Here is a 17,128-nt window from a genome sequence, read left to right on the forward strand (position 1 = left end):
TACTTCCGGCAGGAGAGGAGCAGGCGCCGCCGGGTGGCGCCCCCCCGCGGCGGGGCCGGGTAGCGGCAGCTGGCGGGGACGGGAGTGCCGTGGCTATCCCCTTCTAAACCTGCTGCTGCTGCAGGACTGGAGTGCGGTGGAGCGTCCCTTGTGTCCAGCCCCTAAGCCTTCTGCTGCTGCTGCATGACTGGAGTGCTCTAGAGCGTCCCTTGTGTGCAGCCCCTAAGCCTTCTGCTGCTGCTGCAGGACTGGAGTGCTCTGGAGCGTCCCTTGTGTGCAGCCCCTAAGCCTTCTGCTGCTGCTGCAGGACTGGAGTGCTCTGGAGCGTCCCTTGTGTGCAGCCCCTAAGCCTTCTGCTGCTGCTGCAGGACTGGAGTGCAGTGGCGTGTCTCTTGTGTGCAGCCCCTAAGCCTTCTGCTGCTGCTGCAGGACTGGAGTGCTCTGGAGCGTCCCTTGTGTGCAGCCCCTAAGCCTTCTGCTGCTGCTGCAGGACTGGAGTGCTCTGGAGCGTCCCTTGTGTGCAGCCCCTAAGCCTTCTGCTGCTGCTGCAGGACTGGAGTGCTGTGGCGTGTCTCTTGTGTGCAGCCCCTAAGCCTTCTGCTGCTGCTGCAGGACTGGAGTGCTCTGGAGCGTCCCTTGTGTGCAGCCCCTAAGCCTTCTGCTTCTGCTGCAGGACTGGAGTGCTGTGGCGTGTCTCTTGTGTGCAGCCCCTAAGCCTTCTGCTGCTGCTGCAGGACTGGAGTGCTCTGGAGCGTCCCTTGTGTGCAGCCCCTAAGCCTTCTGCCGCTGCTGCAGGACTGGAGTGCTGTGGAGCGTCCCTTGTGTCCAGCCCCTAAGCCTTCTGCTGCTGCAGGACTGGAGTGCTCTGGAGCGTCCCTCGTGTCCAGCCCCTAAGCCTTCTGCTGCTGCAGGACTGGTCTGCTCCAGCAGCATGTTCCACGGCCGCTCTCCCGCTGTGCAGCCATTCCACTCGGCAGAAACGGCTTCGGCGCTGCTCCTGTGCCCGGGGTGGTTCTAAGCCGTCTCCCCGGGCAGCCGGCATGGCCCCCCGGCTGCAATCCCACTTGCCCAGCTCGCCCAGTAAGCGTCAGTGCAGCTCCTCCCCGCAGCTGATGTGAGGTTTTGCGGCACTTCAGGTACCTCTGGCTGACGGCCAGCCTGGGGGGATTCCTGGGTCTGCCTACAAAGGAAAAAGAAGCATCCATCTAAGAGATGAGGGGCATCCCAGTTACACCAGACACACCAGCTCACACAGCTACAAGGGGCTGCTGCAGCACAGCCCCTTGCACTGGGTCTTGGAGTTAGAAAGGTTGTACAAATTCAGGTGACTAAAGTGTTTTAACTGATCATGCAATGGTTTCAGTTGGAAAAGACCTTTAAGATCACCAAGTCTAACTTAACCCAGCACTGCCACATCACCACCAAATCAAGTCTCTCAGCACCACATCTACACAGCCTTGACACCCCTTCAGGGATGGGGACTCCACTGCTTCATTGCAGCCTGTTTCAGGGTTTGCTAATCCTTTTGGGGGAGAAACTGTTCCTCATGTCCAACCTACATCTTCCCTGGCACAACTTGAGGCCATTGCCTCTTGTCATATTGCTCATTACTTGGGAAAGGAGACCAGCACCCACCTCATTCCAACTTTCTTTCAGGGAGTAATAGAGAGTGAGGAGATCTTCCCTCAGCCTCCTTTTCTCCAGATTGAACAGCTCCAGTTCCCTTAGCTGCTCCTCACAAGGCTTGTGCTCCAGATCCTTCACCAGCCTTGTTCCTTGGGCACAATGCTGCTAATGTGCTTGAAAAATAGAATAGTCAGAGTCCTGTCTACTCCTTCTGCATAGCTTCTCTAATAGAAGGAACATTGCTAGATTCTGGTTACCCTCAATTCCTCTGCTTCTTCATCTGTGCCCATTTCAGCACTTGACAGCCCTTTCTCCTGGTTCCTCTTCTCACTTGACCTAAGCCAGGCTTTGAGTTTTAGCTGATACTGTTGGAGCACACTAGGTAAAGCTTCATGATTTGAATTCCTGTTCCTCTCCAGGCATATCAGTCAGCATCCTGGTTTGCTTCAGTTTATCATCACCCATGCATGATGAAGTCTGCTGGAAAAAAAACAACCTTTTTGCCTGTTTATTTGTAATTATGATGTTCAAAGAAACATTTCTGTGTCTTGGGACAAATTTGAGCTATTTTCTTTTTTCCAGGACAGGATTCATGTCTTTTTGCTCCAGAGAAATAAGTCATCTGTCTATCCTGCTCCCTTCTTCAGATGTTCAAGAAATGTTTGTAGAGAAGCAGTATGGGAAGACAAAGTTTTTATTTGGATTAAACCCTCTAGGCTTAGGTCTCTATTGAAAAAAAAAAAGCTAGTTATGTATTTCTTTAAGATGTTACAAAAAGGTTTAGGATGCTGAGGGCAAAGATTGCCGAGGTATTAAAAGTACAAGAAGGAAAAACGAGGCACAAAAGTTATCTTTCTTGGTGTTTGAAGTTAACAGACTTGATGCATTTAATGGTATATTGGATAGGTTACACACAGTTCTCCCACCCCCACCAGGAGCAACGTCCCACAGCTTGTAAAGACACACTCTGCTCTGTGGCAAGTTCCAGTGCTCTGCAGGCTCTATTAGGCAGACAACACTGCTCGTGTGCCCCTTTCCTAACAGGCACTTGAGTCCATGCCGGGACAGCAGTGTCGCGGTACTGCGTTTTTAGGCAAACCACCAGTGGTGACAGCCCCAGGGTTGCGTTACAGAAGTAAACTCTCCCCAGCCTGCTCTCAGGAATCAGGGCGAGCACAGCGCATCCCGTTGCAGACACAGGGATCGCCAGCCTGGGGGCAGCCTCGGCCACTAAACCAGTGCTGATGGTGCAACAGTGCCTGAGTGGACCAGTCTGGAACTGAAACTACTTTCTACACGGATGTGCTTAGTGCTACATTTAAGCTTTTCTCTTTTTTTTCCCCCCTCTTGGAAAGCCTTTTTTTCCTGACGGGGATGCAGCATTCCTTCTTTCCAGCATACCAAACCACTACACTGATGTGTTTGTAGGAGGCTAATATCTGGTTTCATGGCATTGTTTCCCTCTAGAACAATGGTCTGAGCAGCAGATCCTTAGCTAAAGGGACACAGTTTCTCTTCTGACACTGTCTTGTATGGGACCAAACAGGTGAGCTGTCCTTCTGGTGGGACAACACCAGCTCTTGAGATTCTGCTCAGAATCTGGACCTTGAAGAGCTCAAAACTCACAGATTTAAACCAAGCTGAGGCTGCCAGGTGTATGTACATACTTTTTTGGGGGAACCAGGCAAATCCTGGCCACATGATTTCCTTTGAGAATTCTAGCTGCTGCGTTGCTACCAGTTCTCTCCACCAGTCTTTCTACTTCCAGAACATCCTCAAAGACACAGGGAACCTTCAAGAGGTTAATTGTTTTCTTCTGTCATATCTGTAGAAACTTGTAAATTAAACTGGATGCACACCAATTAGTAGCCAGCAGTGCTGTAGGACACTGTTTTTTTACTGTATGCTGTGAAAACAATGAAAGAGCAGAAGCATTCTAATCACTTTTACGACGTTTATCAAATCGCTCCAATAAAGCCTTCCGTATGCTCCCTGGGATTCTTTGGTGCTTGCTTATGAGAGCCTGGACAGCAGTCTTGGTCTGAAAAGAGAGGAGAAAGTTGCCTTCACTAGACCTGCTTATGCAAGGAAGAAGAGCAGAACCACTGACTTCTTCTCAAAGGTTCAAGAATCACAGAATCATGGAATCATAGAATCACAGAATGTCAGGGGATGGGAGGGAAAGCTCTCCTATGATCCTATATGGATCTCCTATACCAGATCACACAGGAACACATCCAGGCAGCTCTTGAATATCTCCAGAGAGGGTGACTCCACAACCTCCCTAAGCAGCCTCTTCCAGTGCTCTGTCACCCTCACAGGGAAAAAAAATTCCTTCTCATGTTTAAATGAAACTTCCTATGCCTCAGCTTCCACCCACTGCCCCTTGTCCTGTCATCAGGCATCCCCCAGCAGAGCCTGGCTCCAGCCTCCTGCCACTCACCCTGCACATATTTGTGAACATTGATGAGGTCATCTCTCAGCCTCCTCCTCTCCAAGCTAAAGAGCCCAAGCTTCCTCTGGCTCTCCTTGTAAGAAAGACGTTCCATTCCCTTAATCATCCTTGTGGCTCTGCATTGGATACTCTCAAGCAGTTCTGTGTCCCTCTTGAACTGGGAGGCCCAGAACTGTACTCCAGATGTGGCCTAACCAGGGCAGAGCAGAGAGGCAGGAGAACCTCTCTTGACCTACTAGCCACAGCCCTTTTAATACACCCCAGAATGGCATTGGCCCTCCTGGCCTCCAGTGCACATTGCTGACCCATGGTCAATCTCCCATTAAGTATTGGGAAATTCACATGTGAGACCTAAGATCAGAAAAAAGTTCACTTTTATATTTGCCACTGGTCCTAAGTAATAAAAAACAATTACTGCAGTTTGGATAGGCTCAAATGATTGAGATTTATCAAACCTGGACACTACTAAATCAGAGTAATCTTTAACACATGCAGACATTAAGTTCATGCGATTGCCATCCCTGAAGGTTTTAATCAACAGTGCTGCATAAAGCTGACCTTGCTGAGGCCAGGGATTTGGAGTCAGGACCACCATCTGTCCATCCCAGCACGAGCTCCTCTGTAATTGTATCACATGTAGCAGGCACAGAATAGCTTTCACATCTGAAATCTCCTCATTCATTCACATGTGAGATTCAAATGCAAGTTTGGGAAGAGAACGCTTACAGTATTTCCACTGAGGATAAGAAATACTTCCCTTAGCTTTCCCTTGTGTATTTAAACTTGAAATAAGGATAGCTACATACTCCAGTGATGGTAGAATATCACTGGGAAGATAAGGAAAGAGTAGCCAAACCATTGCTGACAGATTCATGCCCTGAGTTCTTTCCAGGGCAGGATCAGATAGAGGTCAGCCAAGCTATTGCTCATCTCAAACCCCATTTAAATTGTGGGGCTTTATCAAATATGAGCCACAGAAGACCTAAATGCACTCCCACTGACCTTTCCCACTGAGGTGGATGGACAAAGGTTTGACGTAAGAAAGCAAACCAATGCCATAAGAAATTTCTATTTCAGTTCTTCAGGTACACTAAATACTGTTCCCCTAAAATACAAGAATACCTCCAGCCTCCTAAACCTGCTAAAACTAAGTTGTCTGAGACAGTTTTCTACCAGACCACTCTTTCTGATTTCACTGCTGTGAAGCTCAGTCTGCCAAGAGAGCCTTAAAAGTGAAAAGAGGAGAAATAAAATCTAACTTTCATCTCTTTGAGGATACCAAGGTAGTTTTTACAACACTGGCTCCTAACAAGTGTTTTGATCTGTGTATTCCTAGGCCACAGCAGCCTATTTGCACAAAGCTCTCTCCTTTCATCTTCTACACAGGAAATGCACTTGAAATTTTTCACAGATTCAATTTGAAAAGTGCCTAAACCCTGGATCTAGAAATATCTTTATGCACCTGAGCATCACTGATGTCACCAAGCTGTAGGGACTCAAAATACTTTCATACTTTGGATGCAAATAATTTTTAACACTTCCCTTTTGTCAGCGAGACTGAAGCTCCTGTGCAACTTTTGTTTCAAGGGTCCTGTGTTATTTAGGGAATACTTTCAAAGTTATTTGTTACATATGAAATGTATTTTCCCAGTTACTGAAAATAGAACTTTAAACCACAGTTGACATCATTTCACAGAATCACAGCATGCATTGGGTTAGAAGGGACCCTCTTAGGCCATTTTGTCCAAACCCCCTGCAGTGAGCAGGGACAGCTCCAACTAGATCAGACAGAATCACAGAAGAGACCTCCAAGATCATAGAATCACAAAATCAACCAGGCTGGAAGAGACCTCCAAGACCATAGAATCATAGAATCAACCAGGCTGGAAGAGACCTCCAAGATCGTAGAATCACAGAATCAACCAGGCTGGAAGAGACCTCCAAGATCATCCAGTCCAACCTATCACCCAGCTCTATAGGTCATCCAGTCTAACCTAAAGCTCAGGGCCCCATCAAGTTCGAACTTGAATGCCTCCAGGGATGAGACCTCAACCACATCTCTGAGCAACGTGTTCCAGTATTTCACCACTCTCACTGTGAAAAACTCCCTCCTTATGTCTAACCTAAATCTACCCTGCTCTAGTTTAGTTATCAAAGGCGTGGGAGAAACAAAGTTAGCAGCCCAAGAAGGCAGAGCTCAGACATTCTGAAAGGATGAAGGCACCCTAACCATTACCATGTGTCCACACTTATTTGTAGGCATCCATACATCAACTAATCCTGGAGCTGAACTGCCTGGCTCTTCAAAAAGCTGGCAAAAGCTTGCTTGTCTTTTTCTAACCATACCACAACTGGCAAATGCATATATAATAAAGGACAAAACATGTAGCTCAAAACTGGAAGGAGAGCTGCCTTACCTTCTCCACCAGTTCCTCAGTAGTTAGGTTGGGATCATATGGGATTGGCTCCCCAATGTACGTGCGAAATTTAACTGGGAGCCCCCCATAGGGTGGCATCAGGGGCAGCCGAGTGCTTTCATACAGCTGCCTTAAAAACCCTGGAACAGGTTAAGGGAGGAAGAAGTGAGATTATAGAAAACTTGACATCTGATTAGGGTGGAAGACTTCTTAAAAATGGGTGGCTTTACCTGAGAGTCAGGAAGAAAGTACAGGATTTAGGTAACTGGCCACCAGATCGAAGCTCAGAGTTAATAGATCGCTGCAGTAAGACTGCATTAAAGAAGCCAAGTCACAAACCAGTTACACATATCCATATCCAAGATACCTCTGACCCATAGCAAGTGTGTTAGAGAATCCAGAGTAAGCTCTGCAAAGCAAAATCTGAGAGACAAAAGAGAGAAATCAGAGAGAGACAAAAGAGAGAAATCAGAGAGAGACAAAAGAGAGAAATCAGAGAGAGACAAAAGAGAGAAATCAGAGAGAGACAAAAGAGAGAAATCAGAGAGAGACAAAAGAGAGAAATCTGAGAGAGACAAAAGAGAGAAATCTGAGAGAGACAAAAGAGAGAAATCTGAGAGAGACAAAAGAGAGAAATCTGAGAGAGACAAAAGAGAGAAATCTGAGAGAGACAAAAGAGAGAAATCTGAGAGAGACAAAAGAGAGAAATCTGAGAGAGACAAAAGAGAGAAATCTGAGAGAGACAAAAGAGAGAAATCTGAGAGAGACAAAAGAGAGAAATCTGAGAGAGACAAAAGAGAGAAATCTGAGAGAGACAAAAGAGAGAAATCTGAGAGAGACAAAAGAGAGAAATCTGAGAGAGACAAAAGAGAGAAATCTGAGAGAGACAAAAGAGAGAAATCTGAGAGAGACAAAAGAGAGAAATCTGAGAGAGACAAAAGAGAGAAATCTGAGAGAGACAAAAGAGAGAAATCTGAGAGAGACAAAAGAGAGAAATCTGAGAGAGACAAAAGAGAGAAATCTGAGAGAGACAAAAGAGAGAAATCTGAGAGACACAAAAGAGAGAAATCTGAGAGACAAGTGGAGAAAAGCTTTCAACTGCTTTTAAAAATGCTTTAAAGTTCTTACTTCTTTCTTTAAACATCCTATATCCTTCCCGGACATTTTGAGTATACATTGGAATGATGGGCTAAGAAATCACAAAAAAAACAAAAAGGTGGAAATGTTATAGCAGGTTTGAAGCTATCTGTTAGTTAAAGCAGCTAAGAAAATCACTTGACTACAGAGGATAACGATCAGTCAGTTAAGTTGCTGCTTATGGATTAATGTAGTGGAGGGAAGTGGTGGGGAAAGGAAAACAAATCACAGGATCACAGAAACATCCAGGCTGGAAGAGCCCCTTAGGATCACCAAGTCCAAACTGTATCCCTACTCAACAAGATTCACCTTAAACCATAGCCCTAAGCAAATCTTTACTGCTTATCCTCTTCTGCCTGGAAGATTTTCCAGCAAACATTGCTAAGCTGTGTTTTATGGTGAAGCATGTATGCAATAAGCACAGACTGGGACCGCTAACATAAAATACTCACCACTTTTGCTTCTAAAGCAACCTCAGCAAAGCCTTTTCGATTCCCCCACATGAGCTGGTAACTTTCATCACTGAACAGCGCTTCTCTAACTCCACCTGGTGAGATGGACACCAAGTAGCCACTCTTCAGTGCAACAAGGCACTCCTCCCTTGTACCTGGCATGACTCCTATCACACTCAATAACAATTTAAGCCCTGCAATAAATAAGAAATATGTGGCATAATAATACATCACAAACACTGCTTGCATGTAGGAACAAGGAAATCTAATAGCTAGATATTTATATACATATCTGTATACAGTGATACTCCCTCTCTGCTCCACTCTGGTGAGACCTCACCTTGAGTACTGCATCCAGTTCTGGAGCCCCTATTAGATGAAAGATATGGACATACTGGAACGTGCCCAGAGAAGGGCCACAAGGATGATCAGAGGGCTGGAGCATCTCTCCCACAAAGACAGAGAGTTGGGGTTGTTCAGCCTGGAGAAGAGAAGGCTCCAAGGAGACCTTATTGTGGCCTTTCACTATCTGAATGGGGCCTAGGAGAAAGATGGGGAGGCACTTGTTGGGATGTCAGGTAAACAACTTCTTCCTAACATCCAATCTGTCCTGCTCCAGGCTTTGATCAAAAGACAGATTTGATGTCATGGCCCACTGCACTAACTAGCTAGTGTAGGGGACAAGTAGGGTATTGATATCCCACCATTTACTGGGCATTTCTGCACTTACTGCTACCAACCAGCACTAGGTCAACAACCTACTTCTACCCAACACTTTATACTGAGCCATGACATTTCATCCCAATATATAATGTCTGCTTGTTGGTATTGGAAAGTCTGCCAGTGTTTTTATGACCTTTTCCTTATGAGAAAGCATATTTTACCTTGTTTTCCCCTCTGCATCTACCATAGAATCAACCAGCTTTCAGTCTAAATGCCTGAAAGAATCCTTTTCATTTAAAAGCTCTCTTGAAAGTGTAACTAAAACCAGCAACAGGTTGAGTGAATCCAGGACATTTATACACAAGAGGGTATGTTCTTACCTGGTAAACGAAAGACAAAATGATCAGCTACTGACAGGCAAACTCTTTTCTTCCAAAGAAACAGCCTAGACAAGAAGTAAAGGTAGTCTATAGGAATAGCTCCATGGTAATACACCACAATTCCTGGTCCTTCTGGTAGGTTTTCCACACCATGAAGCTCATAACCTGTTTGGGAGGAAAAGCAATACACTGATGATGATAGTTGCAAGTCATTTATAGATAAGAAAACTGATGACTGTCCTTTGTTAAGTGACTTTCAAGGAATTGTGAAATCCTCTGCAGTAGCCTTTAAATGAGCTAAGTTTGGATGGAACTTTTGGCCAACAGTAGAGAAAAAGCCCTTCAGACACTACAGGAGGACAAATCTGTGGTCAGTTTAGTCACTAGACCAGACCTGAACCCAACATTTTTCCCAGTGAGGGCCCTAAATTAATCATTTCCCATTAGGAACTTTTCCCAGTCTTAGTACAGTAATTAAGTTAAATTACTATACGGGTATGAAGCCCTTCATCAGCAGAGTGAGAGCCAAACAAGCAGTCAGGATGCTTCCCTGAAATATGGAAGTGTGAGCTTTCATTCAGTGAAAGGTTTGGGATGTTACATACTAAAATCTCTCTGGTTCCAGTCCAAGTCAGAATCTGTAAGAATCTCAAAGAAGCTCTCTCCACAGGAGTTAAGTGCATTCACTTCACAGTGGAAGAGAATTTCCTCACAGACATAGACATCTGTACACCCCCTCCTGGCTCTTCCTGTGTTTGGTTTAGGGTTTAGGTAGAGCCTCATGTACACAAAGGCTTTGGAAAGCCATAGCTGCCAGCTAAGAACTCTGTTCCACTTTGTCTACCTTATCTCCATCCTTGCTACAGCTCCTACTATGAGAAGGATGAAAGGAATAGGCAGAGTTCTAGGAAGAAGTGGAGAAAGTTTTGTACTGCAGGGTGTTCAAAGATTAAGAGAAGAACCCATGAGGGAGGACAGCAACACAGATAACCACCTGTTCTTCATCTTTAGGGCAGCAAAGTCTTGCTGGCAGCCTTATACTACACCTGTGAGAAAAACAAGAGCCCAGCACATGGCTGAGGATGTTCCTAGGAAACAGGGTGTGTTGAAAGAAATTAATCTGAGCCATCAGGTTACTTTTAAATTCTGCCACAGTACAAACTGCAGTGTGCTATCTAATTATCTCTTTGCCCACCCAGCTCTTAAAACTTTTGGGTTAGCTGCCACACAAACTGTAAGAAGTGGCACTGATTTGCATCCACTTGGAAGAAATGAAACAATACATCATTAAACCTTAGTTGCATTTCCTGTTGACTGTAATTCAAAGCTTCAGACAAGCTATGCCATACTTACCATGCCATACTCTTGCATGTATATCCCAAAAGCTTGCTATAGTTTTCCTTGCACTATCCCAAACATGGCTCAAGGGATCGGCTCTTAGCTCGCCACTCCCCTGATAGATTAAAAGCAAAATGTTGCTAAGGTAAATGAAAAAGACAATTGTTAAAGGAACTATAAAAAGCATTAATATGGCAATAATTGTCAGTGAGATGATGACCAGATGAAAAAAGTATTTCTTCAAGTACTCCACAGCAGTCCATTCTTCCAGCACATAGGCAAGGCAGCTTAGGTCAGTCATCAGGATCTGTCCTGAAGAGCAGGATTCTCTTCTACCTAGCATGTCCTGCATGGAGTGTAAAAGCAAACAGACAAACAAACAAAAGCTCTAATTTCTCTCATCATGGAAGTTTCTTAATGTAGGAAAAAGGTTTTCTGTGGGTATACTTGATGCCTATTTCAATATAGCACTGAGTGAAAACATTTTGCCTCCACCAAGCTAAGGTAGCTGCTGGCAATTGCCATCCAGAGCTGCCTGAAAAGGGTGGGGAGATTATCTCTGGATCTATGGATCCTTCAGCCAGATGATACAGGTTGAAAGAACAAGGGCTGGAATCCAAGGAAGCCTCAGGATCCGCGCAACAGGGTTGATCAGATGATTCCTCTGCTTATGTATGGCTTACATTTTAGAACCTCAAAAAAGGGTGATAGGTATTTTCAGCAGCATTAGCCAAGAAGAGTGAAAACATTTTGTTTCCACCATGCTAAAATAGCTGCTGGCAATTGCCATCCAGTGCTGGCCTGAAAAGGGTGGGGAGATTATCTCTGGATCTATGGATCCTTTTTAGACAGCCAGATGATAGAGGTTGAAAGAACAAGGGCTGGAATCCAAGGAAGCCTCAGGATCTGTGCAACAGGGTTGATCAGATGATCCCTCTGCTCACATACGGCTTACTTTTCAGAACCTCAAAAAAGGGTGACAGGTATTTTCAGCAGCATTAGCCAAGAAGACTGATACCAGAGGTATGGACTTGTCCAGCCCTCTGCAGAGTCAAGCCTGAGTTTCTGGTCACTCTCAGTTTGGCAGCGAGAGGAACAAACAGCAGTGAGAAGCTCAAGAGCCAGCACTCAAAATTTCATCAGCTGTCTCCTTCCTGAGGGCTGTGGGTGCCTGGGACACTGGTACTGCTGGTAGCTCTGAGAAAAGCAGCTCTGCCCCTCATCCCCACAACCATGCAACACACCCTTCGGTCAGACTTTCCAGCTGTGCCAAAGGCCAAGCGGGCTGCATGGCACCAGGCATCTCCTTGGCACGTGCAGCTCCCTAATTAGTCTGCTCTACAGCTGAGCCTGACTGCAGGTAGGGCTTTCTCTGGAATGCAAGAGCACTCCAGCATCACTGCCTGACACTCAGATTCTTGAGCATCGGCCAGATTTAAACACTGCACCATGTTGGCTAATCCATAACTGGATACAGCTTTTGTCCCCATCAGGTCAGGACATGTTTAAGGATTCCATTTTCCTCCTCCAACACCAGAACAAGTACCTACAAGAAACAAATCCTAACTGCCAGTCAGTGCCAAGATCACAAAGTGCAGCAAATCCAGACCTTTCTGACTTTGCCTTCAGCTGTGAGCTGACATGAGCAAACCTGTCATACACTACCCACTCCATTTTTGTTTCTCTGAAGCCCTGTGTAGCACTGGACTGGTGTAATAAGGCACAGCTCTGTTCAGAAAGAGAGATGACAAGAAGCAGAGCAGAAGCAAAAAGCAGCCATGAACAAGCACTACGCTCTAACATGCAGGAAGGGAAGCAAAACCCCAAGGCAAGCCTTGCCAATGAGTAGCTGTAGCAGCTACACATTTGGTCTTGCACACTACAGTCAAGTCTGTCTTTGTCTCAAACCCTTTGAACTCCACATTGGGCACCAAAAAAAAGACTGTTGTGGTTTAACCCAAGTAGGTAGCAGATCCCCACCCTGCCACTCATTCCCCTTTCAGTGGGATAGGGAGAGAATTGGGAGAGTATAAGTGCAGAAACTCGTGGGTTGAGATAAAGAGTTTAAGGCAGAGCACAAACTGGACAGGGAGTAAACCAGGAGCTCAAAGGAGGCAGGCACTGTAGTAAACAATGCCCAGCATGACACAAACAAAACACCAAAGTGATGAAGCACATCACAAGAATTAAGAGACAATTATTTATATCCAGATGATTGGTTCCTGACTAGTGCCAGACACAGGAAGACCTGGAAACTGTCACTGAAAAAAAGATCATATGGAAGAAATAAAAGGATTCAGATATTAACATCGCTGGTTAGAAGGTGTTTAAGAAGGCTCGAGCTGATGATGTGGTGTTGCTCTAGAGTAAAGAAGTTACTAACTGTTTTAAGCTGCTGATAAGAGCAAGGACTACAAACCCTCAGTGCCTACCAAGGACTACAGATGCTCAGTGCCTACAAAGCAGGCTATGCTAGGCCACGTTAAGGACTTCCCTCAGGCTACTGAATCAAAAATACTGAGTGGTACTTGGAATAACTCAGCCTGCAAAATGGGGTGAAGGGAGTGGATTTTGCATCATTCAGACTGGGGACACTGAATACTACAACCAGTAGCAAAACTGGCTTAAAATTGTAGAAAACAATGGCAATCCCCACAGTAAAAGTACCAGTAATAAAGCCTGGGGTTAAACTTGGCTATCTTGGTCACTGACAGGAACTTGGTGATGTAGAGATTGTATAATCCACCAGCATTTGAAGGCTACAGGTCCAGGTATCTTCTTGCATCCAATATTCTTTATAAAACCACCTGAAATGCTCTCTAGTCTCCTGATAGCTGTTCCCAGGAACTCTTGAAAGAGTAGGGGAAATCCAGAAGTCTGGAAGAGATTTCAGGTTACTCCAAAAATTCCCCAACCAGCTAACTGCAGACTCAGCAGCCAGGTAAATGTCTGCCAAGATTACTGAGAAGCTGCCAGGTAACAACTGATGCCACTCATGACTTTGTAGGAAATGCACCTTGCAAACAAATGCACCTCCACTCCCTGAGGAAATCAGAGGTGTAACAGCTTGTGCAGGTGTCACACATACATGTGCACCACGGGCTTGTTGGAGACTCCCTTCAAGCCACACATGAGCTGCTTGGAACTTGCTCTTTGTTCTGTGTTCTCACCACCAGCCTGGTGTCTGGCAGGATCAGCTGGCTCCCTGCTAACAGGGAGACTGTGGAAATACTGGCATAAACATTAAGGAAGTTGGGCTGTGTGGGCTACGAAAGTATAGGTTGGGAGGTGATCTGCTGGAGAGCAGCCCTGTGGAGAGGGACTGGGGGTCCTGGTGGATAGCAAGTTAACCATGGCACAGCAATGTGCCCTGCTGGCCAAGAAGGCCAATGGGGTCCTGGCATGTATTAGGAAGAGTGTGTCCAGCAGATTAAAGGAGGTTCTCCTCCCCTTCTACTCTGCCCTGATGAGACCTCATCTTGAATACTGTGTTCAGTTTTGGGCTCCCCAGTTGAAGAGGGACAGGGATCTGCTGGAGAGGGTCCAGTGGAGGGCTACGAGGATGATGAGGGGACAGGAGGGCATGGCTTGTGAGGAGAGGCTGAGGGACCTGGGGCTTTTTAGTCTGGAGAAGAGAAGACTGAGAGAGGATTTGATGAACGTTTATAAGTATCTGAAGGCTGGCCAGGAGTGGGGGGACAGGCTCTGCTCACTGCTCCCTGGGATAGGACAAGGAGCAATGGGTGTAAGTTGCAGCAAAGGAGGTTCTGCCTCACCACAAGGGGGAACTTCTTTACTGTGAGGGTCCCAGAGCACTGGCACAGGCTTCCCAGAGAGGTTGTGAAGTCTCCTTCTCTGGAGACTTTCAAGGCCTGTGTGGATGTGTTCCTCTGTGATCTGTGTTAAATAGGATTGTCCTGCTCTGGCAGGGGGATTGGACTGGATGATCTCCTTGGGTCCCTTCCAACCCCTAACATCCCCTGAGCCTGTGATCCTGTAACTATATTCCCAATACTACTTAGAATCACTGAATGGTAGGGGTTGGAAGGGACCTCTGGAGATCACCAAGTCCCACCCCAGCTTGACACGTTGATTAAAAAACTAAAGCTCATGAAAGGAATGATGTCATCAGCTGGCATGACACAACAAGTATCCAGCAGTGACAGAATCTCAGTCAAACAAGACTTGAGTTTACATCCTATATTAGTCAGCATCTGCAACATTTTCTCCTAACAGGATGTTCACACTAATCAATAGAAACAATCCAACATCCCACTGATTCCTCTTCCTCCATCCCAATTTTTATACAACCAAAAACTATTTGCTGACTGGGAAACCACCACATTTAACCTTCTTAGCTCTCAATTAACAGTAACTTCCTCATTTCTGATTATAAATTCAATTAAGATACCCAAAAAAACATTAGAGGGAAACCAAAACACTTAAACGTGCAAAAGTATTTTGTTTTAAAGCACCAGAGCAGGTATTAGTAGCAAAGATTTGACAGGAAATCTGAAAGCAGTTGGGTACACATAGAATGAGTTCACTTTATGCCAGGGAGCTGGGTGGGATACCAGCGAATTCCCCATCACATCTGAATCTGGAATTGGACTCTAAGCCAGAGTAGGGAAAGAATAAATGAGTCCAACATGGTAAATGCAGCCCTCTGTGCTGTCAGTACAACATCAGGGGACTACTACAGGGCAGAACTTATCTTTTTGCCATGTTCTACTCTCTCTCTTGTTGAGACCACCACCACAATTTTGAAGCCTCCTTTCTATGACACACCATGTAGGAAATTACTATGCAGCTATTTGAGTACCTCCTTCATCTCTCCCTGGAAGACCAGGGAAGTTTAAACTGGATATTAAGAAAACATTCTTCACTGCCAGGATTGTCAAGCCTTGGAAGAGGCTGCCCACAGAGTGGTGGAGTCACCATCCCTGGAGAGATTTAAAAGCCCTGTAGACGTGGTGCTGAGGGACATAGTTTAGTGGTGACCTGGCAGTGCTGGGTTGATGGTTGGATTTGATGATTTTAAAGGTGTCTTCCAACCAAGATGATTCTATGCTTTTTTAAATTGCCTGTGTAATTCTCATCTCGTGTAGTGACGGATTTGAACCATCACTGAGTTTTTTCATTCCTCTTCTAGAGAGCAACATCTGTGTTGACAACCAAGATGTTTGTTTGGGCTCCACCTATAAAGCATATCAAATTCCAGCGTAATAGCTCTATCTACAACATAAAATTACAGGTGATGTCAGACAGAACACTTAAACAGGAGCTGCCCCTCCAACCAAAGCCTCCTGTATGACCAATGGCTCAATCCTGAGCCCTCACTGAAGCATCATTTGTTCCTCAGGATAATCTTACCAGCACTGTAATCCCAGCAAACCAAAGCACGACAGCAAAGCTGTCACCAGAGACCCGTGGCATCAAAATTAAAACCTCAGAGCTGGCTTTCAGCCTTGGCTAAAGAGCAGACAGCTGTGGTCTTACTGCTCACCAGCTTGTTCTCGGCAGCAGGCTTTGTCGAGCACGGGGGGAAGGTGAGGGTCAAGTAGCTAAAGACTATTCCACAGAGTTTTTTTGATGCCTGCCTTCTTCTGGCAGGGTTCTGCTTTCTCTTCTGTCAAACTCAACTGCTGGCTCACAGCCCCTGTGCAATCCCCCAGTTACAACCCTGCAACTTGCCTTTCAGTGTTCACGAAACTCCAATTTCACACTTCCCAGGTTTCTGGGTTTGGTTTGGGTCGGGTTGGGTAGCAGTTCCCTAGAAAAGAGCTGTCACCACCCACGATGGTTTGCTTCCCTGACTGCACGCACATTGCAGAGTGCCTCGTTTGTGCAGCGTCCGCTGCCTCGGCACGCTGTGACCACCCTGCAGCGGCCGCTAACGTTTTCACACTCGGGTGTTTCTTTGCTCAGCTCCAGCTCCCCTGGGGCGCTAAGCAAGAGCCGCCGCTCCGGCACACGCCAACGGCCGCGGCCACCCTCCCCGCCGCTGCCCTCCGCCCGGTGTCCCACTCCTTCCCCACCGGCTCGGCTCCGCGCCCCCGGCCCCGCTCACCTGCCCGCGGCTGCCGCCCCAAGGACCCCGCGGCCGGGGCCCGCTCCCGGGATAAGCGCAGCAGCCGCCCCCGCAGCGGGCCCGAGGAGGCGGGGCCGGCCTGGCAGCCCCGGCTGCGTGCCGCAACCGAATCTCATTCTTCAAGAGCAAAACACGTCCCGGGACGGGCCCCGGCGTCCGCGGGAGGGGGCGCAGATAAGGGCAGGGGAGGCTCGGGAGCTCCGGCAGCAGCGAGTCTCCCGCCGGCTGCTGCCCTCTCTTCCCCCCGCCGCGGCAGAGCAGCCGCTCCCCACGAGGTCTCCCCGCCGTGGCGGGGGCCGGGACGCCTCTTCTCGCTCGCCCGTGGGTACCGTGGGAGCACTGCCCACGAACAGAGCTGTGAGAAGGAGGCTCGGGCAGAGCAATAGCGAGCAAGGGCGAGCTGCCTGCTTCAGCCGTGGCTGCGGGCGGGTGAGAGCCTGCGGCTCAGCCTGACCAGGCGAAGCGGTGCCTGGTACCCAGCTACCAGATGAGAGCTGCTCAGGCAGTGGATCCTGCAGAGAGATGCTGCAGGTGGTGCGTTTCGGTACGCGGCTACGCTTAGCCCATAC

General features: G+C 47.1%; 1 protein-coding gene across 1 annotated transcript; it reads right to left on the reverse strand.

The window, feature by feature from the left end:
* Positions 1 to 2,058: 2,058 nt before the first annotated feature.
* LOC135189889 (DGAT1/2-independent enzyme synthesizing storage lipids-like) lies at positions 2,059 to 16,552 on the reverse strand. Its single transcript, XM_064170657.1, has 7 exons — positions 16,539 to 16,552; positions 10,484 to 10,814; positions 9,131 to 9,295; positions 8,088 to 8,281; positions 7,627 to 7,687; positions 6,499 to 6,638; positions 2,059 to 3,667 (listed from the first exon to the last, which is right to left on the reverse strand). The coding sequence occupies exons 2-7, from the start codon at positions 10,809 to 10,811 to the stop codon at positions 3,563 to 3,565; spliced, it is 993 nt and encodes a 330-aa protein (XP_064026727.1). The 5' UTR covers positions 10,812 to 10,814; positions 16,539 to 16,552; the 3' UTR covers positions 2,059 to 3,562.
* Positions 16,553 to 17,128: the final 576 nt, after the last annotated feature.

Source organism: Pogoniulus pusillus, chromosome 34, assembly GCF_015220805.1.
Source record: "Pogoniulus pusillus isolate bPogPus1 chromosome 34, bPogPus1.pri, whole genome shotgun sequence".
Lineage (NCBI taxonomy): Eukaryota > Metazoa > Chordata > Aves > Piciformes > Lybiidae > Pogoniulus > Pogoniulus pusillus.